General features: G+C 44.4%; 1 protein-coding gene across 7 annotated transcripts in view; it reads left to right on the forward strand.

Moving 5' to 3' along the window:
- LOC130273234 (mitogen-activated protein kinase kinase kinase 3-like) overlaps nucleotides 1-26,079 on the forward strand; it is a 209,900-nt gene that overhangs the window by 153,063 nt on the left and 30,758 nt on the right. For 6 of the 7 annotated variants that reach the window (XM_056519672.1, XM_056519670.1, XM_056519673.1 and 3 more), the window contains 3 exons: nucleotides 8,609-8,649; nucleotides 21,720-21,819; nucleotides 25,960-26,073. In XM_056519672.1, coding sequence (XP_056375647.1) covers nucleotides 8,609-8,649; nucleotides 21,720-21,819; nucleotides 25,960-26,073 — 255 coding nt within the window. The remainder of the gene's footprint in view (nucleotides 1-8,608; nucleotides 8,650-21,719; nucleotides 21,820-25,959; nucleotides 26,074-26,079) is intronic. The other variant, XM_056519671.1, reaches the window with a different exon arrangement.

The raw sequence follows: 26,079 nt of genomic DNA on the forward strand, positions 1-26,079 counted from the left end.
ATCGATCCCTTCGTCTGGAGGGTAGATTGTGGGCTGTTGGCGGGAGTCGGGATGAATCTGGCAGAGCTGGATGTCGCCCAGAGAGTGGTGGCGTACGCTGACGATGTCACCATTTTCGTGTCCTCGCGAGAGGAGGTCGATGTGGTGATGTCGGAAGTGGACCGCTACTCGGAGGCATCCGGGTCTAAGATCAACCGGGATAAGTGTGAGAGTCTCTGGCTGGGAGGGGGAGATCCCACGTTTGATCTCCCGGACACCGTTCCAGGGCCCCAAGAGTCAGCAAAAGTGTTGGGCATCATATTCGGCCAGGATGATTATCCCACCAAAAACTGGGATGGTAAGCTCCAGGATGCCACTCAGAAGGTGGACCAGTGGAAGGGTTGGTCTATGACCCTCAGGGAAAGGGTACACCTGATCAAATCGTACCTGCTCCCCTTGTTTATCTATCTGGGCAGCGTATGTATCCTGCCAGAGGCTTACTACACTAGGGTCTACAGCCTGTTTTTCCAACTGTTATGGGGGAACAGGATGAACCTAGTCAAGAGGGAGGTTACGTACCGCACGAGGAGACTAGGGGGTTTATCTATGGTAAACCCTGTGGTGTTCTTAACCAACACCTTCTTGAAAGCTCACATCTCAAACCTCTGGTCAGAGAGGGCTTCTCCATGGGTACTCTCCTGTAGGGAATGGTTTTGGCCTTTCTTCCAGGAATGGGAGACAGGAGGGCAAGTGAAGGACCTCCGTACGCCCCATGGATATCTTCCGGCTTACGCTACCCCGACTCTGAGGGCGATACGTCGGTGGGGTCTGGGAGTGTGGGAGATCAGGACCCAGTCAAGGCAGTTCCTTGACAAACGGGTTCTGTTGACCCACTTCCAGAAGCCTCTGGCGCTCAGGGACTGCCCAGGTCGGGATCTGAGGGTGGGGTTGTAGCTTTTAAACATGAAAAGGATCCCCCAGAAGTTTTGGGACTTGGCCTGGCGCTGCTTTCAGGGGAAGCTATATGTGAGGGACAATTTGAAGTGTAGGAACTCTGATGACCGGGGATGTCCCCGAGAAGAGTGTGGGGACACGCTGGAAAGCATGGACCATTTCCTGCTTCATTGTCCCTTTAATATAGGAGTTTACAACAGGGTGGGCGCTTCCATCGGCTGGAGTCAACTTGCCGGCCTTACCTATCAGGAGTGGGCTTATGGGGCATTCAGGAACCTGGGTGGCCGAGATCGGGGCACTTTATTCTTAGTCAGTTTAGTGGTTAGGTACTACACGTGGAATGCACGGTGTTTAGTGTCGACCCAACAGAAAATCCTCTCCGAGGTGGAGGTCTGTAGGAACATCACCGGTGACCTTGGGAAGATCAGGTCTTTGGAGCATGGCAGTCTTGGTACCAGTAGGGCTTCTCTCCTATGGAGAGGGTTTTCCTTTGATGTGCCCTAGGTACTAGACCTTTTAGGTAGAGTACCTTTATTTTGGTTAGGGACAGTGTTATAGGAATAGAGATAGGATGAGAACAGGGTTAGTTTGAATGAAGGGATAGGATTAGGGAGAATTGTAGGGGGAGTTAGGGAAAGAGTGTAAAATTATTTTGAATGTATCAAGTCTGCCATCCTTCTCCCTGGTGGTGAGCTGATGCATGTGCACGCTAGCTTTTTGTTTTGTTTTTAAGCTGATATGGTATGAAGGGCTTACAGGCGACCAAACTTGGGCCTAAAGTGGGTTGTGGTTCAGTGTGTATAAGTTTGTGTATAAGTTTGTGTATAAGTTGGTTGGGAGGAGTGCTAGGTGGGGAGGGTGTGCTTGTGGGTGGTGGTGTTCATCTTTGGGGGACCTGACATGGGTCAGTTAAGGACTGGACTTTGTGAACTGTAAGAACGGTATGGACTCTGACCCATGTACAGGAGGGGTGGTGTGGGTGAGGGTACAGTTTTAGTGTAGGATTTTTCCTAGGGTTTTCTATTGATTTTGTAGGGGTTTTCTGTAGTGCATATATTTTGTTGATATTATATTTTATTTATATAGTATATTTAGTAATTTTGTACCTATATTGTGTTATATCTATATTGTTTCATATTGTTTCAGCGTTATGGTAGCCGGACCAGTTGCTGTGTTGATATGTGGTTTATTTAGTTTATTTCAGTTATTTGGTCTGTTTTATGTTTTCTTTGGTATTTTCATTAGTCCCGGATAGAGGATCCAGTTAATTTGGACGTTTTGTAAGTGAATGTATGTGTGATATGATTATTTTGATGATTATTATTATTATTATTACTATTATGGTTTTTGTATGTATGTGTGTATATATATATATATATATATATGTATGTGTGTATGTATGTATGTATATATATATATATATATATATATATATATATATATATATGTATATGTATAGAGATTAAAAAAATATAAAAAATGTAAGAAGGGGAAAAAATATAAAAAAAAAAAAAGTTTTTTTTTATTTTATTTTTTTTATTTATTTATTTTTTTTTTTATTTTTTTTTTGAGGTGTGCTTGCTACGTTTCTGTTTAGTTTTCTTGTTGCGTGTTCCCAAGTATGGATGGTTTTGAGTTATAGTCGGATAATGATAACTTTTATGTTTATATTTTGACAAGCCAAGTTGTGCTATTTTATTTATTTATTTATTTTTCTTATGTTCATTTTCGGTAAGTGTGTGAGTGTTTGATTAGATATTTTGGGCATATTTTAATGTCTTAGTATTTTAGTATCTCAGTAAAGCTGGGCTGGCCGGTTAGGTAGGGTTTTGTTTATGAGGTTTTGTTTTTGGTTCTAGAGTATTTCTTATTTATGTTATAGCTGGTTAAGCTTGCTTTGTGTTTTGTATTTGATAAGTTTTGTATTTTTCTAATAAAAAGAGTGTCAGCAGAGAGCACTGTAATCAGACAGAAAAGAAATCCAAAAAGAAAAGAATTTTCTCTGTAGTATACAGCTGCTAATAAGTACTAAAAGAATTATAAAAATTTTAACAGAAGTAATTTACAAATCTGTTTAACTTCCAGGAGCCAGTTGACTTAAAGGGGTTCTCCGCTGCTCAGCGTTTGGAATAAACTGTTCCAACGCTGGCGCCGAGAGCTCGGGACATCATAGCCCCACCCTCCATGATGTCATGTCTCACCCCCTCAATGCAAGTCTGTGGGAGGGGGCGTGATGGCTGTACCCCTCAATGCAAGTCTATGGGAGGGGCAGCTGAGTACCCCCTTAAAAAGACCTTAAACAATTTTTTTTTCCACCGGAGTACCCCTTTAAAAATCAACAGTATAATATATATATCAAAATACTTAGCACCAGTAATATCTACTTCAATTAATAAAATCTGTGTCTAAGTGTAAACTATGAAGGATAATCCTGGTCGGCTGTCACTGCAGGGGTTAAGACTAAGTTATAACAGCTGTATATTATTCAGTGCTCAGTGAGAGCAAATAGGAGGAACTTTCTCTCTCCCCGTCATCAGGAGAATGAGATTATGGAAACTTGAGGCTTTTATGTTCTCGGCTTTCAGACAAGTTGTAAATACATGAAATTCTTCAGGCCACCCACACAAGAGCCATTATTTTCCAATCAAGAAACATTGAGGTGTGTCACTAAGACACAAGTAACCACTGCACATGGACCCCAATGTGAAATGCACATTATTTATATGCAATACAAAGTTATGTGTATACTTAGGAGTACTTCATATGTCTGCACACCAGTGTTTCCTAACCAGTGGACCTCCAGCTGTCACACAACTACAACTCCCAGCATGCCGGGGCAGCCAAAGGCTAAAATAAGGGAAATGGCTATAAGGGTAAAAGCTATATGAAATGAGGGGAATGGCTAAACATGAAATTGAGGGGATTGGATATGAAATTAGGAGAACTGAACTTAAAGGAGTACTCCGGCGCGCACTTTTCTCATTTTATCCCGTCCGGGATGCAAAATAAAAGAAAACACACTTTCTCTTACCTGCCAACGAGCCCCCGGAGCTCCGGTACACTCTGGTACAGATGTTCGGTCCCCGGGCTTTATTCTTCTTACTTCCTGTTAGCCCGGCACATCACACGGAGCTTTAGCCTATCACCGGGCACAGCGAAGTCCCGCCTCGGCTGGTCATAGGCTGAAGCTCCGTGTGACGTACCGGGCTAACAGGAAGTAAGAAGAATACAGCCCGGGGACCGAACATCTGTACCAGAGTGTACCGGAGCTCTGGGGGCTCGTTGGCAGGTAAGAGTAAGTTTGTTTTCTTTTATTTTGCATCTCGGACAGGATAAAATGAGAAAAGTGCGCGCCGGACTACTCCTTTAAAGGGGTACTCCAGTGGAAAACATTTTTTTTAAATCGACTGGTGCCAAAAAGTTAAATAGATTTGTAAATTACTTCTATTTAAAAATAATAATCCTTCCAGTATTTATCAGCTGCTGTATGCTCCAGAGGAAGTTGTGTAGTTATATTCTGTCTGACCACAGTGCTCTCTGCTGACACCTCTGTCCGTGTCAGGAACTGTCCAGAGCAGGAGAGGTTTGCTATGGGGATTTGCTCCTGCTCTGGACAGTTCCTGACACGGACAGAGGTGTCAGCAGAGAGCACTGTGGTCAGACTAAAAAGAAATTCAAAAAGAAAAGAACTTCCTCTGTAGTATACAACAGTTGATAAGTACTGGAAGGATTAGGATTTTTAAATAAAAGTAATATAAAATGTGTTTAACTTTCTGGCACCAGTTGATTAGAATTTTTTTTTTCTACCAGAGTACCCCTTTAATTCCTCCTCCCCATTTCTTGTACTTGGCCTAGCCTGGTATAGCGACGGAAGTCTGAACACTCTCCAGTGTTGTAGCGTTGCTCCCTCCCACGTGGCTGCACTGCATCAAAAAGCACTCCCATCACTAGGCACTGCTGGAAGGAGCAACAGTCTGACACACACTGGAGGGGCCAGGCCACAACGCGGCCGAGTCATGCACCGGCAATCAGCAGAATAAATATGAGGAACTTTATATATTTTTTTATTTTTTATTATTATTATTATTTTATTTTTTGTCAGGGCAGCCATCTTTTCAGAGCTGCTCCCACTATATTTAGAGATACAGTGGGGATCAAAAGTTTGTGCACCCCCGGTAAAAATTTGTATTAATGTGCATAAAGAAGCCAACGAAAGATGGAAAAATCTCCAAAAGGCATCAAATTACAGATTAGACATTCTTATAATATGTCAACAAAAGTTTGATTTTATTTCCATCATTTACACTTTCAAAATACAAAATAACAGAATACAAAAAAATGGCATTTGCAAAAGTTTGGGCACCCTGCAGAGTTAATATCTTGTACTGCCCCCTTTGGCAAGTATCTCAGCTTGTAAACGCTTTTTGTAGCCAGCCAAGAGTCTTTCAATTCTTGTTTGAGGTATCTTTGCCCATTCTGCCTTACAAAAGTCTTCCAGTTCTTTGAGATTCCTGGGCTGTCTGTCACGCACTGCTCTTTAAAGGTCTATCCATAGATTTTCAATTATGTTGAGGTCAGGAGATTGTGAAGGCCATGGCAAAACCTTCAGTTTACACCTCTTGATGTAATCCCCCGTGGATTTCGAGGTGTTTTTAGGATCATTAGCCATTTGTAGAAGCCATCCTAAAAATTTGTATTAATGTGCATAAAGAAGCCAACGAAAGATGGAAAAATCTCCAAAAGGCATCAAATTACAGATGAGACATTCTTATAATATGTCAACAAAAGTTAGATTTTATTTCCATCATTTACACTTTCAAAATAACAGAAAACTAAAACATGGCCTCTGCAAAAGTTTGGGCACCCTGCAGAATTTATAGCATGGACTGCCCCCTTTGCAAAGCTGAGACCTGCCAGTGTCATGGATTGTTCTGGGAAGACCAGGTGATGTCAATCTCAAAGGTTTTAAATGCCCAAACTCATCTGACCTTGCCCCAACAATCAGCACCATGGGTTCTTCTAAGCAGTTGTCTAGAAATCTGAAACTGAAAATAGTTGACGCTCACAAAGCTGGAGAAGGCTATAAGAAGATAGCAAAATGTTTTCAGATGTCAATATCCTCTGTTCGGAATGTAATTAAGAAATGGCAGTCATCGGGAACAGTGGAAGTTAAAGCAAGATCTGGAAGACCAAGAAAAATATCAGACAGAACAGCTCGCAGGATTGTGAGAAAAACAATTCAAAACCCATGTTTGACTGCACAATCCCTCCAGAAAGATCTGGCAGACACTGGAGTTGTGGTATACTATTCCACTATAAAGAGATACTTGTACAAATATGGCCTTCATGGAAGAGTCATCAGAAGAAAACTTCTTCTATGTCCTCACCACAAAAATCAGTGTTTGAACTTTGCAAATGAACATATAGACAAGCCTGATGCATTTTGGAAACAAGTTCTGTGGACCGATGAGGTTAAAATGGAACTTTTTGGCTGAAATGAGCAAAGGTACGTTTGGAGAAGAAGGGTAACAGAATTTAATGAAAAGAACCTATGTCCTACTGTTAAGCATGGGGGTGGATGAATTATGCTTTGGGGTTGCATTGCAGCCAGTGGCACAGGGAACATCTCACGAGTAGAAGGGAAAATGGATTAAATAAAATTTCAGCAAATTTTGGATGCTAGCTTGATGCCATCTGTGAAAAAGCTGAAGTTAAAGAGAGGATGGCTTCTACAAATGGATAATGATCCTAAACACACCTCGAAATCCACGGGGGATTACATCAAGAGGTGTAAACTGAAGGTTTTGCCATGGCCTTCACAATCTCCTGACCTCAACATAATTGAAAATCTATGGATAGACCTTTAAAGAGCAGTGCGTGACAGACAGCCCAGGAATCTCAAAGAACTGGAAGACTTTTGTAAGGCAGAATGGGCAAAGATACCTCAAACAAGAATTGAAAGACTCTCATGCTGGCTACAAAAAGCGTTTACAAGCTGTGATACTTGCCAAAGGGGGCAGTACAAGATATTAACTCTGCAGGGTGCCCAAACTTTTGCAGATGCTATTTTTTTGTTTTCTGTTATTTTGAAAGTGTAAATGATGGAAATAAAATCTAACTTTTGTTGACATATTATAAGAATGTCTGATCTGTAATTTAATGCCTTTTGGAGATTTTTCCATCTTTCCTTGGCTTCGTTGGGCACATTAATACAAATTTTTACCTGGGGTGCCCAAACTTTTGATCCCCACTGTATGCTTTATAGCAAGCCCCATGGAGATGGAAGCAACAATGGACAGGAGCTGTCCTATTCACATGAATTGGAAATGTTACTGGGTATGCTCTGTGACCTTTGCAAAGGTCATTTCACAGGGAGTAGAAGGCTGAGCTTTGAGCTTCAGCTATTGTGAATAGTGATTTATCTATAAACTGGTGTCACCTTTCGCTGTACTTCACTGTACAGATCACTTTCCAGCTTATGCTTCCACCTTATGATCACAGACAGATCAGGAAGTCTCAGCTTAGTTTTAGCCCTAGTGAACAAAATGAAAATTCCAAGATTTCAGAATTATTTTTTAATATTGATAGTAAAACGGAAAATGAGAATAACATCAACAAAAATACTTAACAAAATATGTATAACATAAAAACCGGATTTAAACAATAAGTCATTTGACACATTCCCTTTAACATTAAAGGGGTAGTCCTATGGAAAACTTTTTTTTTTTTTTTTTAAATGAACTGGTGCCAGAAAGTTAAAAATATTTGTAAATGACTTCTATTTAAAAATCTTAATCCTTTCAGTACTTATTAGCAGCTGTATGCTACAGAGGAAATTCTTTTCTTTTTGAATTTCTTTTTAGTCTTGTCCACAGTGCTCTCTGCTGACACCTCTGTCTGTGTCAGGAACTGTCCAGAGAAGCATAGGTTTGCTATGGGGGATTTCTCCTGCTCTGGACAGTTCCTGATACGGGCATCAGGTGTCAGCAGAGAGCACTGTGGACAAGAAATTTTTTTATAAAAAAAAAAAAAAAAAAAAAAAAAAAGAATTTCCTCTGTAGTATACAGCTGCTAAAAAGTACTGGAATGGGTAAAGATTTTTTAATAGAAGTCATTTACAAATCTGTTTAACTTTCTGGCACCAGTTGATTTAAAAAAAATAATGTTTTCCATCGGAGTACCCCTTGAGGGTGCGTTCACACGCTAGTAACTAGCAGCGGATTCTCCGCTGCGGGAAATCTGCTGCGAGTTATGCTACCATTCATTTGAATGGGTCAGCGGACAGTCCGCAAATCTGACACTATTGCGGACTGTCTGTGGACTCATTTAAATCAATGGTAGCGTAACTCGCAGCGGATTTCATGCAGCGGAAAATCCGCTGCTAGTTACTAGCGTGTGAACGCACCCTTAAACCAGAACCTCTCTTTGTATACTCAGTATGTGTGTTGCACACTCACTGTAGCCCAGCATTTTATGTGTTAATGGGATTCCACACCCCAGCCTGCTTATTGATGGCTTCCCGGACAGATAAAAATATAAAAATATAGTAAAAATAAGCTTTATCACAAAGATTTAGAATTTTCTAACTATATGGCTAATGCTAATAAAAGGTAGACGTTCTCTGTAAAACTGTTTATTTTGGCATATAAATAACTCCTGTAACATCTTCTCTCAGCAGGATGCCCGGATCAAGTTTGAATACAATGGAGAGAAGAGGTAGGTGCTGCCAATTCATATATAAAGAAGTTTCAGGAGATAACCCAGTAAATAACAGTGGCAGCCTTGTTATAGTGTAGGGTACTTTCTTTTGCATTGATGTGCGAGGGAGAGAAGTTCTGATGTCTAAGGGTAGGGTCACACACAGAGCATATGCTGCGTATGGTACTCTTATGGTAAGGCCAGTCGAATTGTCCACAATGCAGCTGATTGAAGAGGTTCTTATAATGATTGTTAAAGGGGTTCTCCGCTGCTCAGCGTTTGGAACAAAATGTTCCGAACGCTTAGAGTCGGTGCCGGGAGCTCGTGACGTCATTGCCCCTTCATGACGTCACGCTCGTCTTCTCAATGCAAGTCTATGGGAGGGGGCTTGACGCTGTCACGCCCCCTCCCATAGACTTGCATTGAGAAGACGGGCGTGACGCCATGAAGGGGCTATGACGTCACAAGCTCCCGGCACCGACTCTAAGCGTTCGGAACATTTTGTTCCAAACGCTGAGCAGCGGAGAACCCCTTTAATGATCAGTTTGTAACCATTAAGGCTAGGTTCTCACAGTATTGTCTGCTTTGTGCTGTGGTTGACACTCCCCATTCGGGAGGAGACCTGGGGTCCAGTACGGGAGATTGCAGGGGGGATAACTTTTTGTATCCTGAAGTACTCCTTTAAGTACCTGAATTAAAGCAGGGTAAACAGAAATTGAGTGGTATTAAAGAAAGGGAAAAGACGCTGAATAATATAGTGTAGAGCACTGAGATATCTAGTAATCGAGGAACAAGACTGTCCATAAGGATTCTGACTGTTTGATGGAATCATTCCAATTTTTGCTATTGGGCCACCTTTCTTACTTGCTACAACAAAATAACCCCTAGGGGTCAAAAAAAGCCTCTATATTTCATGTGTCACACTAATTATTAAAACTTAACCTTTATTGTGAACAAATAATAAAGTAGGGAACACAAGTATTAAAATCACAATACCACTGTACTCATATGCGTCTGAGAGATCAGCCTATCAGTATGGGTGGGACAACCCTATTGCTAAATCTATGCAAGGATGTTGATTGCACCATATGTTGTGTTGAGGTGACAAAATGGAGTCACTCAAAGGTGCTACTTAATGCAAAGGTCACTATAGTCACTGTTGAACCACTTATATATGTGGCAATACTATGATCTTATATCTCCCCTCGAGGAGGTGTTTGGGGAGGTCCCAAACCTCAGCAACAGCCAGGTGTATGTCTTAGAACTGAATATATCAGGCACTTTAGAAAGACATGTGTCCTAGTGGAATTGCTAATAAAAATACACAGCTGTCATCCCCGACATGTTTCACCACTTTAGTGGCTTTATCAAGGAGACAAACAGACAGCAAAGCACCTTTCTTACTTGAGCGTTACCAATTTTGTAATTGGGCCTGCTATTTTTACTTGTAGTGCTTCTGTCTCCAGATCTTCTTCAGATGAATTTCCTTCTTACTATGACGCTCTAGAGGTGACGTCTCTGTACTGTGATGATGCAGACTATATTACCCTGTACAGCTTGGTTTTATGGCATTATTATCTGTAGGCCTTATCTCCTTGTTACGCCGAGCGCTCCGGGTCCCCGCTCCTCCCCGGAGCGCTCGCTACACTCCTCTCACTGCAGCGCTCCGGTCGGTTCCACGGACCCGGGGCGCTGCGATACCGCCTCTGGCCGGGATGCGATTCGCGATGCGGGTAGCGCCCGCTCGCGATGCGCACCCCGGCTCCCGTACCTGACTCGCTCTCCGTCAGTTCTGTCCCGGCGCGCGCGGCCCCGCTCCCTAGGGCGCGCGCGCGCCGGGTCTCTGCGATTTAAAGGGCCACTGCGCCGCTGATTGGCGCAGTGGTTCCAATTAGTGTTTACACCTGTGCACTTCCCTATATCACCTCACTTCCCCTTCACTCCCTCGCCGGATCTTGTTGCCTTAGTGCCAGTGAAAGCGTTTCCTTGTGTGTTCCTAGCCTGTGTTCCAGACCTCCTGCCGTTGCCCCTGACTACGATCCTTGCTGCCTGCCCCGACCTTCTGCTACGTCCGACCTTGCTTCTGTCTACTCCCTTGTACCGCGCCTATCTTCAGCAGCCAGAGAGGTTGAGCCGTTGCTAGGGGATACGACCTGGTCACTACCGCCGCAGCAAGACCATCCCGCTTTGCGGCGGGCTCTGGTGAATACCAGTAGTGACTTAGAACCGATCCTCTAGCACGGTCCACGCCAATCCCTCTCTGGCACAGAGGATCCACTACCTGCCAGCCGGCATCGTGACAGTAGATCCGGCCATGGATCCCGCTGAAGTTCCTCTGCCAGTTGTCGCTGACCTCACCACGGTGGTCGCCCAGCAGTCACAACAGATTGCGCAACAAGGCCAACAGCTGTCTCAACTGACTGTTATGCTACAACAGTTACTACCACAGCTCCAGCAACCATCTCCTCCGCCAGCTCCTGTACCTCCCCCGCAGCGAGTGGCCGCTTCTGGACTACGACTATCCTTGCCGGATAAATTTGATGGGGACTCTTTGCCGTGGCTTCCTTTCCCAATGTTCATTACACTTGGAGATGATGTCGGACCAGTTCCCCACTGAAAGGTCTAAGGTGGCTTTCGTAGTCAGCCTGCTGTCTGGAAAAGCCCTGGCTTGGGCCACACCGCTCTGGGACCGCAATGACCCCGTCACTGCCTCTGTACACTCCTTCTTCTCGGAAATTCGAAGTGTCTTTGAGGAACCTGCCCGAGCCTCTTCTGCTGAGACTGCCCTGTTGAACCTGGTCCAGGGTAATTCTTCCGTTGGCGAGTATGCCGTACAATTCCGTACTCTTGCTTCTGAATTATCCTGGAACAATGAGGCCCTCTGCGCGACCTTTAAAAAAGGCCTATCCAGCAACATTAAAGATGTTCTGGCCGCACGAGAAATGCCTGCTAATCTTCATGAACTTATTCACCTAGCCACTCGCATTGACATGCGTTTTTCCGAAAGGCGTCAGGAGCTCCGCCAAGATATGGACTCTGTTCGCACGAGGCGTTTCTTCTCCTCGGCTCCTCTCTCCTCTGGTTCCCTGCAATCTGTTCCTGTGTCTCCCGCCGTGGAGGCTATGCAGGTCGACCGGTCTCGCCTGACATCTCAAGAGAGGACACGACGCCGCATGGAGAACCTCTGCCTGTACTGTGCTAGTACCGAACACTTCCTGAGGGATTGTCCTATCCGCCCTCCCCGCCTGGAAAGACGTACCCTGACTCCGCACAAGGGTGAGACAATCCTTGATGTCCACTCTGCTTCTCCACGTCTTACTGTGCCTGTGCAGATGTCTGCCTCTGCCTTCTCCTTCTCTTCTGTGGCCTTCTTGGACTCTGGATCTGCAGGAAATTTTATTTTGGCCTCTCTCGTCAACAGGTTCAACATCCCAGTGACCAGTCTCACCAGACCCCTTTACATCAATTGTATAAACAATGAAAGATTGGACTGTTCCATACGTTTCCGCACGGAGCCCCTTCTAATGAGCATCGGATCTCATCACGAGAGGATTGAACTTTTGGTCCTCCCCAATTGCACCTCGGAAATTCTCCTTGGACTTCCCTGGCTTCAACTTCATTCCCCAACCCTGGATTGGTCCACTGGGGAGATCAAGAGTTGGGGGCCCTCTTGTTCCAAGGACTGTCTAAAACCGGTTCCCAGTAACCCTTGCCGTAACTCTCTGCTTCCTCCAGTAACCGGTCTCCCTAAGGCCTATACGGACTTCGCGGATGTTTTCTGCAAAAAACAAGCGGAGACTCTACCTCCTCACAGGCCTTATGATTGTCCTATCGACCTCCTCCCGGGCACTACTCCACCCCGGGGCAGAATTTATCCTCTCTCTGCCCCAGAGACTCTTGCCATGTCTGAATACGTCCAGGAGAATCTAAAAAAGGGCTTTATCCGTAAATCCTCCTCTCCTGCCGGAGCCGGATTTTTCTTTGTGTCCAAAAAAGATGGCTCTCTACGTCCTTGCATTGACTACCGCGGACTTAATAAAATCACGGTTAAGAACCGCTACCCCTTACCCCTCATCTCTGAACTCTTTGATCGCCTCCAAGGTGCCCACATCTTTACTAAATTGGACTTAAGAGGCGCCTATAACCTCATCCGCATCAGAGAGGGGGATGAGTGGAAAACAGCATTTAACACCAGAGATGGACACTTTGAGTATCTGGTCATGCCCTTTGGCCTGTGCAACGCCCCTGCTGTCTTCCAAGACTTTGTTAATGAAATTTTTCGTGATCTGTTATACTCCTGTGTTGTTGTATATCTTGATGATATCCTAATTTTTTCGGCCAATCTAGAAGAACACCGCCAGCATGTCCGTATGGTTCTTCAGAGACTTCGTGACAATCAACTCTATGCTAAAATTGAGAAATGTCTGTTTGAATGCCAATCTCTTCCTTTTCTAGGATACTTGGTCTCTGGCCAGGGACTACAAATGGATCCAGATAAACTCTCTGCCGTCTTAGATTGGCCACGCCCCTCCGGACTCCGTGCCATCCAACGTTTTTTGGGGTTCGCCAATTATTACAGGCAATTTATTCCACATTTTTCTACCATTGTGGCTCCTATTGTGGCTTTAACCAAAAAAAATGCCGATCCCAAGTCTTGGCCTCCTCAAGCGGAAGACGCCTTTAAACGACTCAAGTCTGCCTTCTCTTCGGCTCCCGTGCTCTCCAGACCTGACCCATCTAAACCCTTCCTATTGGAGGTTGATGCCTCCTCAGTGGGAGCTGGAGCTGTCCTTCTACAAAAAAACTCTTCCGGGCATGCTGTTACTTGTGGGTTTTTTTCTAGGACCTTCTCTCCGGCGGAGAGGAACTACTCCATCGGGGATCGAGAGCTTCTAGCCATTAAATTAGCACTTGAGGAATGGAGGCATCTGCTAGAGGGATCAAGATTTCCAGTTATTATTTACACCGATCACAAGAACCTCTCATACCTCGAGTCTGCCCAACGGCTGAATCCTCGTCAGGCCAGGTGGTCTCTGTTCTTTGCCCGATTTAATTTTGAAATTCACTTTCGGCCTGCTGATAAGAACATTAGGGCCGATGCTCTCTCTCGTTCCTCAGATGCTTCTGAAATTGAACTCTCCCCTCAACACATCATTCCTCCTGACTGCCTGATTTCCACTTCTCCAGCCTCCATCAGGCAAACTCCTCCAGGAAAGACCTTTGTTTCTCCACGCCAACGCCTCGGAATCCTCAAATGGGGTCACTCCTCCCATCTCGCAGGTCATGCGGGCATCAAGAAATCTGTGCAACTCATCTCTCGCTTCTATTGGTGGCCGACTCTAGAGACTGATGTGGTGGACTTTGTGCGAGCCTGCACTATCTGTGCCCGGGATAAGACTCCTCGCCAGAAGCCCGCTGGTTTTCTTCTTCCTCTGCCTGTTCCCGAACAACCTTGGTCTCTGATTGGTATGGATTTTATTACTGACTTACCCCCATCCCATGGCAACACTGTTATTTGGGTGGTCGTTGATCGATTCTCCAAAATGGCACATTTCATCCCTCTTCCTGGTCTTCCTTCAGCGCCTCAGTTGGCTAAACAATTTTTTGTACACATTTTTCGTCTTCACGGGTTGCCTACGCAGATCGTCTCGGATAGAGGCGTCCAATTTGTGTCTAAATTCTGGAGGGCTCTCTGTAAACAACTCAAGATTAAATTAAATTTTTCTTCTGCATACCATCCTCAATCCAATGGACAAGTAGAAAGAATTAACCAGATCTTGGGTGACTATTTACGACATTTTGTTTCCTCCCGCCAGGATGACTGGGCAGATCTTCTACCTTGGGCCGAATTCTCGTATAATTTCAGAATCTCTGAATCTTCCTCCAAATCCCCGTTTTTCGTGGTGTACGGCCGTCACCCTCTTCCCCCCCTCCCTACCCCCTTGCCCTCTGGTCTGCCCGCTGTGGATGAAATTTCTCGTGATCTTTCCATCATATGGAGAGAGACCCAAAATTCTCTCTTACAGGCTTCTTCACGCATGAAGAGATTCGCGGATAAGAAAAGAAGAGCTCCTCCCATTTTTTCCCCTGGAGACAAGGTATGGCTCTCCGCCAAATATGTCCGCTTCCGTGTCCCTAGCTATAAGTTGGGACCACGCTATCTTGGTCCTTTCAAGATTTTGCGCCAGATTAATCCTGTCTCTTACAAACTTCTTCTTCCTCCTTCTCTTCGTATTCCTAATGCCTTTCATGTTTCTCTTCTTAAACCACTTATCATTAACCGTTTCTCTCCCAAATCTGTTCCCCCCACTCCTGTCTCCGGCTCCTCGGACATCTTCTCCGTCAAGGAAATTTTGGCATCTAAAAAGGTCAGAGGGAAAACCTTCTTTTTAGTGGATTGGGAGGGTTGTGGTCCTGAAGAGAGGTCCTGGGAACCTGAGGACAATATCCTGGACAAAAGTCTGGTCCTCAGGTTCTCAGGCTCCAAGAAGAGGGGGAGACCCAAGGGGGGGGGTACTGTTACGCCGAGCGCTCCGGGTCCCCGCTCCTCCCCGGAGCGCTCGCTACACTCCTCTCACTGCAGCGCTCCGGTCGGTTCCACGGACCCGGGGCGCTGCGATACCGCCTCTGGCCGGGATGCGATTCGCGATGCGGGTAGCGCCCGCTCGCGATGCGCACCCCGGCTCCCGTACCTGACTCGCTCTCCGTCAGTTCTGTCCCGGCGCGCGCGGCCCCGCTCCCTAGGGCGCGCGCGCGCCGGGTCTCTGCGATTTAAAGGGCCACTGCGCCGCTGATTGGCGCAGTGGTTCCAATTAGTGTTTACACCTGTGCACTTCCCTATATCACCTCACTTCCCCTTCACTCCCTCGCCGGATCTTGTTGCCTTAGTGCCAGTGAAAGCGTTTCCTTGTGTGTTCCTAGCCTGTGTTCCAGACCTCCTGCCGTTGCCCCTGACTACGATCCTTGCTGCCTGCCCCGACCTTCTGCTACGTCCGACCTTGCTTCTGTCTACTCCCTTGTACCGCGCCTATCTTCAGCAGCCAGAGAGGTTGAGCCGTTGCTAGGGGATACGACCTGGTCACTACCGCCGCAGCAAGACCATCCCGCTTTGCGGCGGGCTCTGGTGAATACCAGTAGTGACTTAGAACCGATCCTCTAGCACGGTCCACGCCAATCCCTCTCTGGCACAGAGGATCCACTACCTGCCAGCCGGCATCGTGACACTCCTGTTCAAGTGAATGTACTACCCGGTAATGGTTGATCTAGGTAGGCAGAACTGAGGTGTATACCGTCACAGCTGACTGCAAACATCTCATTCGCTCGCTCTACGTGTAAAGTATAGTAGGTACACATGCTAGATCAAACATCATGCAGGTATGTGGACACAATCTATGATTCCTTTGCTGTCATTACACTTAGTAGGGGTTGGTGAAGGGGGCTTTTGTGCAGGGATCAGAAAAGCTCACCAGTCTCTGTCTCTATGGGGAAATTTATCAATGTTGGTGTAAGTAGATGTTTTTTGTAGATGGTTTTGGTTGGTAAATTTGTGCAAGCCACATGATAAATTTTGTGCAAAGTTCTAAATCTCCACACAGTTCTATTTGTACTCCTGAGCTGCACCTCACAGGAAAAGTGTTGTGTCCTGGACACTGGTATTTTCTTCTATTGCTTCGAGGCTCGGATTCCACGGAGGTTTTTTTTTTTTCCACCAGAAAAAACACCAGAAAAACAGCCACAGCTTTTTCCTGCCTTGTGGTGGTTTTTCTTGCTTTTTTATGGTGGCAACAGTCATTTTTGTTCCCTGTGGCAGTTGTCTTACTGCCTTTAGGATAAACTCTATGGGTCGGATGCAGAGTGTAATGAGGTAAGAAGTGATGTATAGTATATACATATGTGGTAGGCCTCTGGGGTAGTGGTTGTGTAGTCAGAGTTTTGCTTTAGTATATCAGGGGTTAAGGTTAACCCTATTGTTCGTGACGCCAGACTGAGGGCTAGTATGCTGAGGTAATTCTCCGGCCTATCTCCGCCCTTTCCAGTAACGATAGGTGCATGCATAAAATGACTGAAGGTCCACAAGGTAGTTGAGCTTGAACTTGGATAAACTTTACTTAAAGGCTTGCAGTACATCCAATGAACAGTAACGGTCTCATTCAAACAGTCTCTATACACTTCAGTGACTAAAAGTTGTTGCGGACCTTGACTTTGGATATAAATCTCTGAATCTAGGGTTAATTGCGAAGATCCGGCCAAATTTTTGGGGATAGATAAGGTCCGGTGATCTTGCAGAGTGCTTAGGGATTGATACACTCACGGTTTTGTAATGATCAGCCGTCGCCGCAAGGCTCGGGCCTAACTCACTGATGACAGCAGCGCAGATCCCTCTCTCACAACAGCCCACGAGGAAAGAGAGTGAGCAAGGGCCGCCGCTCCCTTATATGGGCAGGGGCAGGGCCATTTTTATTGGTCTGAATAACTGTCACTCACCGTTACAAGGAACAATGGGTGCAATACGTCATAGGGACCTCCAAAGGTCCTTAAGCAAAAAACCATAGAGTTTACCTGATCACGTGACCCGCAGGTCCTGCTACGCTCCGTACAGGTAATTAACCAATTATATACATTTGTACAATCATATTTATATAAATCCTGAATAAACTGTTAAATTACTAATACCTAGATGAGAGGTGACAAGGGGCGGACTAGATAAGAAGGACCCCGACGTCCTAGGGACTCTGGCTATGGGGACCTATATACAGGTATCGTATGGGATGCGGTACCGGGACACCACAAACCCCCTTACTTAAGATAAGTCGACCTCGACGCCTGTTCCCTAAGGCAGAGGAACTAGGACTAGACCAGGATGATACTTATAAATTTGCTATACATCCTAAATAAACATTGAACATATTTACATTCTCTGATACCCTTACTAGTATCTGAATCTAGACAATAGAAATCTTTCTAGACATTGGTGCTATCTAGACATTAACGAAGCTATCTAACCTGTAGTTTCTAACTTCTTAGACATTTTATTAAACTTACTATACAATTAGGCAGCTATCTGATATCTAGTTATTAGCTTACTAAGACATTTTTATTAGCTCTCTACACATTTTATGAGGCTAACTAGACATTAGTACAGCTCTATATACCTTGACATTGAATAAATTATTTTATTTAAAAAAAACACTCTCCCACAGCCCTCATTAACCCTTTTATTGAAATAAAATAAAATGCTGGTTATCGTCGTAGTCCACCGAATCTGACGTAGTCCTCTGCATTCACATTTCTGAAATGAGAAGAAAAGAACAAAAAAGGGGTTAGTACATTTTTGTCACTCTACCCTCGGGGAAAAGCCCATAATGCAGTGTGTTCCAAAACAGGGAGCCTCCAATTGTTACTACACTACAACTCCCATCACGGGGGCTGTAGTTAATGAGGGGGGCTGTAGTTAAGCAACAGCTGGAGTCTTCCTGTTTGGGAACTTGGTTTTCAAGTTCAGATTGCAGCGGGTCTCAGGAGTGAGACCCCGTGCGATCTGTCCCTCTGCCCCTGGACTACTACTCCCATCAGGGGACATACTCTGTTCTGTGATGGGAGTTATTGTAGTACCGTGGCTCTTGAACATCTCCCGTCTGCAGGACTTTTTTTGGACTGTTTGGACTACTACTCCCATCATGGACAGACTCTGTCCATGATGGGAGTTGTTGTCCAGGGGCTGAGGGAGGGACAGATCGCAGCGGGTCATACTCCTGAAACCCACTGCGATCGGCATTTATTAACTTGACAAGCAGGCGGCACATGCTGCTCCACTCTCTCCCATAATGGGAGTAGTTGTAGTTTAGCAGTGCTAAGGGATGGCTCCTGCATCTCCCGGCTGTGTCAGTAGGGTCCTACCGTTTGACACTTTTCTACGTTTCCTGCTAGCTTTCGTAGTTTTTATTAAATTATCATGGGCAAGTAATAAATACAAGTCAACTGCATAAAGTGGTGAACATTAGACAACTTTGCAAAATGTTCCACCAAAAAAAGCGCAATAAACGCAATTGCGCAAAATTTGCAAAGCAATTTAGAAGATAAAAGTGGTTGTAAAGGCAATGATAAATGTCCCCCTATGTTCTTACTCAGACACCTGTGGTTTTTCTTTACTGGTAAAAGCAAATGAAGCATGTATTTGGTTACGCTGAAAAATAGGAAAAAGCTAAAATAATCACAGTGGAAAGTGCCGCCAGCTTGCCAAATCTACCCCTGGAGGTTTCTGTTGCTGGACATCAATATAACAAGAGGTCTAAAATGTCTCAACCATTAGACAGCAATACGTCTCCGCGGGGCACTCAAGACATAATAACACTTGCAGTGAATTATGGAATTAGTTGCAAATGATCTGGAGGAAAATATAGGCAAATGTGAGTCATCTACAGAGCGAGTGCTGATCAGAGGCTAAGCCTGTGCCAGGTCCGGCAAATTCACAGCCACAGGCTTCAAAGACATTACTCACAGTACAATATATCCATTGCATTTATCCATAGCTCCATTCTTAGGGGCCCCGCTGATAGGAACCCTTTCATTCTGCTGACATCACCATGGGGCACCTCATCAGGCCTGTGCAGGAATCCATTGTAATGTCATAGTAGTAAATTTGTACTTTACAGGGGCTCGAGCAAAAATATCAATCCCTAGTATTATAATGTTCATCAATGTCCTATAGTTTAGTAGTAATAACAGTATAGTGTACAAAATTGTATAAAAAGGTGGTGTTGGACCAGAAATTATATTTATTTTACACTTCCAGGTTCATTGATTAAGGGTGCATTCACACGTAGTAAATCGAGAGTAATTCACGCCCAAAAATTTACGGGCGGAAAAAAGAATTTTATTTTTGCGCAAAATTTGCATGCAATTCGTGGACAATTTGCGCGGAATTGCGAGCGGAAATGGGGGAGAAAGAAGTGAAGGGTTTTCCAGCCATTTCCGCGCGAATTCTGCACAAATTCCGCGCGAAAACGATGTTGGGCGGAATTTTTTTTATACCATTGACTTCTATTGAGTTCTGCTAGCGGATTCCGCTTGAAGAATGAACATAATCATCTACTTTCTCACCATGTTTAGAAAAATGTGTAAGTTGCCATAAGAGGCCAAAAGAAATGTTTATACAGTGATCCCTCAACTTAAAATGGCCTCAACATACAATAGTTTCAACATACAATGGTCTTTTCTGGACCATTGTAACTTGAAACCAGACTCAACTTACAATGTACAGACAGTCCAGATCTGTGATACCTGTCACAACTGGAGGAACTGACCAATCAGAATGGGCATTTTACCAAGTAAGGGCGGCTCCATTTGGGACACTGTGTGTACTGTATAGGACCCTGAAGAAGCTCCTGTCCTCTACATAAACCATTGTTTCCCAACCAGGGTGCCTCCAGCTGTTGCAAAACTACAACTCCCAGCATGCCCGGACAGCCAACGGCTGTCCGGGCATGCTGGGAGTTGTAGTTTTGCAACAACTGGAGGCACCCTGGTTGGGAAACACTGACATAGACAGTGATAACAGTTCCCAGCAGATCTTTATTACTTTTATATGTAAGAACTTGTTTTATCTGTATTAGTCATCTACTTATTTTTCTTTAATCCTCACCTTTTCCTATTTTTGGATGACATTTTGGTGGCTTCAGAACCAATTACCAGGTTTCCATAGAGTTCTGGTCTCAACATACAATGGTTTCAACATACAATGGTCGTCCTGGAACCAATTCATATTGTAACTTGAGGGACCACTGTATATAAAAACATATAGGATAAAAGTTCTGGGCAATAAAGTGTTCACAGCATGTAAAAATGTTAAAGCAATGTTGCATAAATAATAACACAAAGTTCTATGCCTAAACAAGATATCCTTTATGGCAAATGAGTCAAAAATATAAAACTCTGTAATTTATTAATTAAAGAAAATGTTGCAAAACCATCCCAAAGAGATTGTAAAGGGGTTATTCAGCGGGAGTTGTTTTTTTTTATATATTTTTTTTTTCTACAACTTTTCCCACTTTACAGTGTATAAAAAAAATAATCCTATACTTACCTCCAGCTCTGCCTCCGATATCCAGCTCTGGTCACTGGCAGCGCTCCTCTTCCTCTCAGAAATTGTGACGCCCATGCCTGGATTGGCATCAGGGCCCAGAGTGTCACACTGTTCCTCATCCAATCACTGGCGTGGCAGTATCCCGCCTTGGCAGGTTTGGTAGTGGGGCCTTTTAAAGGAGTAGTCCAGTGGTGAACAACTTATCCTCTATCCTAAGGATAGGGGATAAGTTGCAGATCGCGGGGGGTCCGACCACTGGGGCCTGGATCTCCTGTACGGGGCCCCAACAGCCCGAGCGAAGGGGGCGTGTCGACCTCCGCACGAAGCGGCGGCTGACACGCCCCCTCAATACAACTCTATGGCAGAGCCGGAGTGCCTTTCTGGGCCAGTCCAGATTTATAGATTGGCCCCAAGTAAGCATAGGTGATAAATACTGAGCCCATATATTTAGAGGCTGTGTTTTCATTTGCGGGAAAATAAATACAACAGAAGCCACATAAAGGGGTACTCCCCCCCTAGACATCTTATCCCCTATCCAAAGGATAGGGGATAAAATGTCTGATCGCGGGGTCCCGCCACTGGGCGTTTGTTTAGGGCGTCGGGTGCAGCACAGGAACTCCGGAGGCACATGACGTCACGGCCGTGCCCCCTCAATGCAAGTCCCATAGATTTGCCTTGAGGGGGCATGGCTGTGATGTCACGAGCGGGGCGTGTAGTGACATCACTAGCCTCCGCCCCACATTGCCAGTCATCCGGCATGGAGCGAAGTTCGCTCCATGCACCAGATGTCTGGGGTGCTACAGCAGAGATCGCAATCAGACATCTTATCCCCTATCCTTTGGACAGGGGGTAAGATGTCTAGGGGTGGAGTACCCCTTTAAGAGTCCCTGTCTCTGACTGCTATTTGCTGTGATTTGTCTGGCCCTACGGAGCTAATCTCCCAGATTAGATAATCCCCTGGACCATATGTATATTACTGATATCTATGCTTCTTTCCTTCTAACAGGATTATTGAATTCAGAAGGCCGGTAAAGCTCAAGGATGTGCTGCAGAAAGTTACAGATGTGTTTGGGCAAACATTGGACTTGCACTATTCAAACAATGAGGTAATACGTGCTTTGTTTTGATAGATTTGTGCATCCCAGAACAGTTTTATTTAATGAGATGACTTCATGTTCTGGCCTGTGTTATTGCTGTAGGACTAGTACACTGTCATGATATTGCATCACCTCCAGAGAGTGACTACGGAAAGTTCTGCAGCAGCTGATTTACTAGGTTTACTGTAAAAAACAACATTTTAACCTAATCTACAAAATTCTGAGATAACTGCTAAATTGATTTTTTCTTACGACAGTTGGAGGTCTGTTTTCCTGATACTGAGCTCCAAAGCCTCTACATGGATGTCCCCTTAATTCTTACAACCAGTGGGGGTCCCAGAGCTCAGACTCCCATTGGTCATTAAAGGGGTACTCCACTGCCCAGCATTTGGAACATTTTGTTGTAAACGCTGGGTGTGGGTGGGGGTGTGTAGCGGGGGGGATAGTGACGTCATGGCCACGCCCCCTCGTGACGTCACACCATGTCCCCTCATTGCAAGTCTATGGAAGGGGGCATGGCAGTTGCCACACCCCCTCCCATAGACTTGCATTGAGGGGGCGTGGCCATGACGTCACTACCCCCACCACCCACACCCAGCATTCTAAACAAATGCTGGGAGCTGCACAGAGATTGTGGGGGTCCCAGCTGCGGGACCCCCGCAATCAGACATCTTATCCCATATCCTTTATATAGGGGATAAGATGTCTAGGGGCGGAGTACCCCTTTAAGATATAACAAAACCAGATTATATACCATAACTTTACTAAATAAATAAAAAATTCTGCACTTGGTGCGAGGAATGGCTTTTGCTGCACACCGTTTTATTTTTGCAACAGCTGGAGAGCCACAGGTTGGGGTACACCAAGGCAACCAGATTTTTGTTATTCAGACAATAGGTCTGTACCAGTATGTAGAGCTCTCTATTAAAAAATGGAGCTCCAACTGTTATAAACATGAATTAAGAAAGTGATTTAAAGGGGTATTCCAGGCCAAAACTTTTTTTTATATATCAACTGGCTCCGGAAAGTTAAACAGATTTGTAAATTAATGCTTGTAGTAAGAAACAGCGTTCGGCACAGCCAACCATGCAGCCTGATATTCGCTCTTGATGGAACAGGTGTGTATGTGTGTCGCTGCTTGTGGGGTGCTCAGCCAGGACAGAGTCATGAATCAAACATTTGAGAGAGCATAGAAAATAAGCGGCACTCACCACAAACAGCTAGCGACAACTTCTTTATTTCTTAGGCGTGCAGTAAAACATGCAGGTGCAGGGAGACAAGGACGCCGGGGAATCCGGATTCAGCCGGATTCCCCGGCGTCCTTGTCTCCCTGCACCTGCATGTTTTACTGCACGCCTAAGAAATAAAGAAGTTGTCGCTAGCTGTTTGTGGTGAGTGCCGCTTATTTTCTATGCTCTCTCAAATGTTAGATTGGTAAATTACTTCGATTAGAAAATCTTAATCCTTCCAATAGTTATTAGCTTCTGAAGTTGAGTTGTTTTTTTCTGTCTAACTGCTCTCTGATGACTCACGTCCCGGGAGCTGTGCAGTTCCTATGGGGATATTCTCTCATCATGCAAGGGATATTCTCCCATCAAGCACAGCTCCCGGGACTTGACATCATCATTGAGCAGTTAGACAGAAAACTTCAGAAGCTAATAACTATTGGAAGGATTAAGATTTTTTAATAGAAGTAATTTACAAATCTGTTTAACTTTCCGGAGCCAGTTGATATATATATAAAAAGTTTTTGCCTGGAATACCCCTTTAAAGTTAGACATTGACTTTAAAGCATATACTGAATCTTTGTAACACTTCCCTTGCACTCAGTTGTGATGCTAATAATAGAGCGGGGAATCCAAGGGGAAGTGGAATTTCTGCTCCGCCATGGACAGAATACAGGAGAAATGTAGACAGCAGCTGACGTTCTGCTGGTAATGTGTGGGAGTATTACATGTTAGTAGCAGATCATTAGAAGGAAGGAATAATAAAGCTAAAATCTTAGTGGATTGAAGGGGTACACCGGTGGAAAACTTTATTTTTTTTCTTTAAATCAACTGGTGCAAGAATGTTAAAGAGATTAGTAAATAACTTCTATTAAAAAATCTTAATCCTTCCAGTACTTATTAGCTGCTGAATACTACAGAGGAAATTCTTTTCTTTTTGGAACACAGAGCTCTCTGCTGACATCACGAGCACAGTGCTCTCTGCTGACATCTCTGTCCATTTTAAGAACTGTCCAGAGTAGGAGAAAATCCCCATAACAAACATATGCTGCTCTGGACAACTCCTAAAATGGACTTATTAGCTGCTGAATACTACTACTACTTTTTAATAGAAGTAACTTACAAATCTGAACTTTCTGGCACCAGTTGATAAAAAAAAAGTACCATTTTAAGAAAGAGAAAAATGGTGTAAAAACTAGGTGCAAGGGTTGGGTGCTGTGAATCACATGACATGGTTGTGCAATTCAAATCGTACAAGTTGTTTTATTACTGTAGATGTCAATAAAAAGTTTGTAAGTTTTGCATAAACATCTATTAGATGTAGTTGTGTCCAGATGGTAGTGGAGGGCTCCATGCGGCTTGTGTGTCTGTGGTGCCCCAGGGCCCACGTGAAGGCAGATATATACGGTCCAAGGATAAGAATTGGTTAGGAGTGCTGTATTCAGCCAGAATAGAGGGAGATAGATAGCAGCAGGGACACAGTGATTGACCTGCTGGGATAACAGCCACATCGGGGAAATACTTTATTACTCGCCGTAGTCACTGCAGGCAGGTTTCTTAATAGGCCTTACATAGAGCTACAAGCTAGAAGACTGCCTTATAAGGGCCGCAATCTGAGGTTACTGGGGGGGATCGGAAAATATTATTATACTTAAAGGGGTACTCCACTGGCCAGCATTCAGAACTGAATGTTCTGAATGCTGCTTTCGCGCTGCAAGGGTCGACCACGCCCCTCATGATATCATGGTCATGCCCCCTCAATGGTCATGCCCCCTAATGGTCATGCCCCCTCAATGCAAGTCTTCAGACCCTTTTTATGTTTTTTTTTCACATTTTGTTATGTTCCTTCCTTGTGCTAAAAAAAAAAAAAATTAAGCATTAGGTACCCCATAATAAATAGGTGTAAACAGAATTCTAGACACTTGAAATGTAACTCTGGCTCCTCCCAATTTTCTTGCTCCTCTTCTGAGATGTTTCTCCTCTGTGATCAGAGTCACCTGTGGTAAATTCAGGTGATTGGACAGGATTTGGAAGGACACAGCCCTGTCTATATAAAGTCTCAAAGCTGATAATGTATATCAGAGAAAAAAAAACAACCAAGCCATGAGGGGGGAATGACTGCATGTAGAGCTCAGAGACAGGATTGTGTTGAGACACCGATCTGGAGAAGGTTACAAAAAATTCAGTGGCACAATAAAGAGCACAGTGGCCTCCATAGTTCTTAGGTTGAAGACTTATGGAATAACCAGGACCCTTTCCTATAGTTGGCCGCCCCACCAAACTAAGTAATTGGGGTAGAAGGGCTTTGATAAAAGATGTGACAAAAAACCCAATGGTCACTCTTGCTGAACTATAAAGATCCTGTGTTCAGATGGGAGAAACTTCCAGAAGGTCAGTCATCACTGTAGCCTGTCATGCCCCCTCCCATTGAGGGGGCGGGATGTGACATCATGAGGGGGCAGGGCTATGAGATCACGAGCTCCCGGCGCCGGCTCCAGCTTTCGGAACAATTTGTTTGAAACGCTGAGCAGTGGAGTATACCTTTAAGACTAGATGTATTGTAATACTGTGAAAACAAGAAGTAATTCATAATTTTTTAACCATATTAGTACTGATATATTGCTCTTCCATATGAGCAACATAGTTTACTTAAACCAAAACCCCGGTAGCCATTAGTGATAAATTTGCAATACTATATTGTCTTGCTATCAGCTTTTGCTATATGAAAAATAACTATCCCTATAACATAAAGAGTATTTTCTTTGCTATGGCAGCGCCCTCTGCTGGTAATATGTCTGACATTTTTTAACAAGCAATGAGTTGGGATACAATATGTTTGCATACATGATGTCAACTGTGTCATAACAATAATGCTTATTATGATTAAGAATAATAATAATGATATATTATGTTCTGCGTATAGCTCATTGTACCACTGAAGTACCAGGATGACTTGGATAAAGCTATAGAGCACATGGATATGAATCCATCTCACAAGAGCCTGAAGATACTAGCTAAAGCACCAATGAAAAACTTAGTAAGT

This window comes from Hyla sarda, chromosome 5 (genome assembly GCF_029499605.1).
Source record: "Hyla sarda isolate aHylSar1 chromosome 5, aHylSar1.hap1, whole genome shotgun sequence".
Lineage (NCBI taxonomy): Eukaryota > Metazoa > Chordata > Amphibia > Anura > Hylidae > Hyla > Hyla sarda.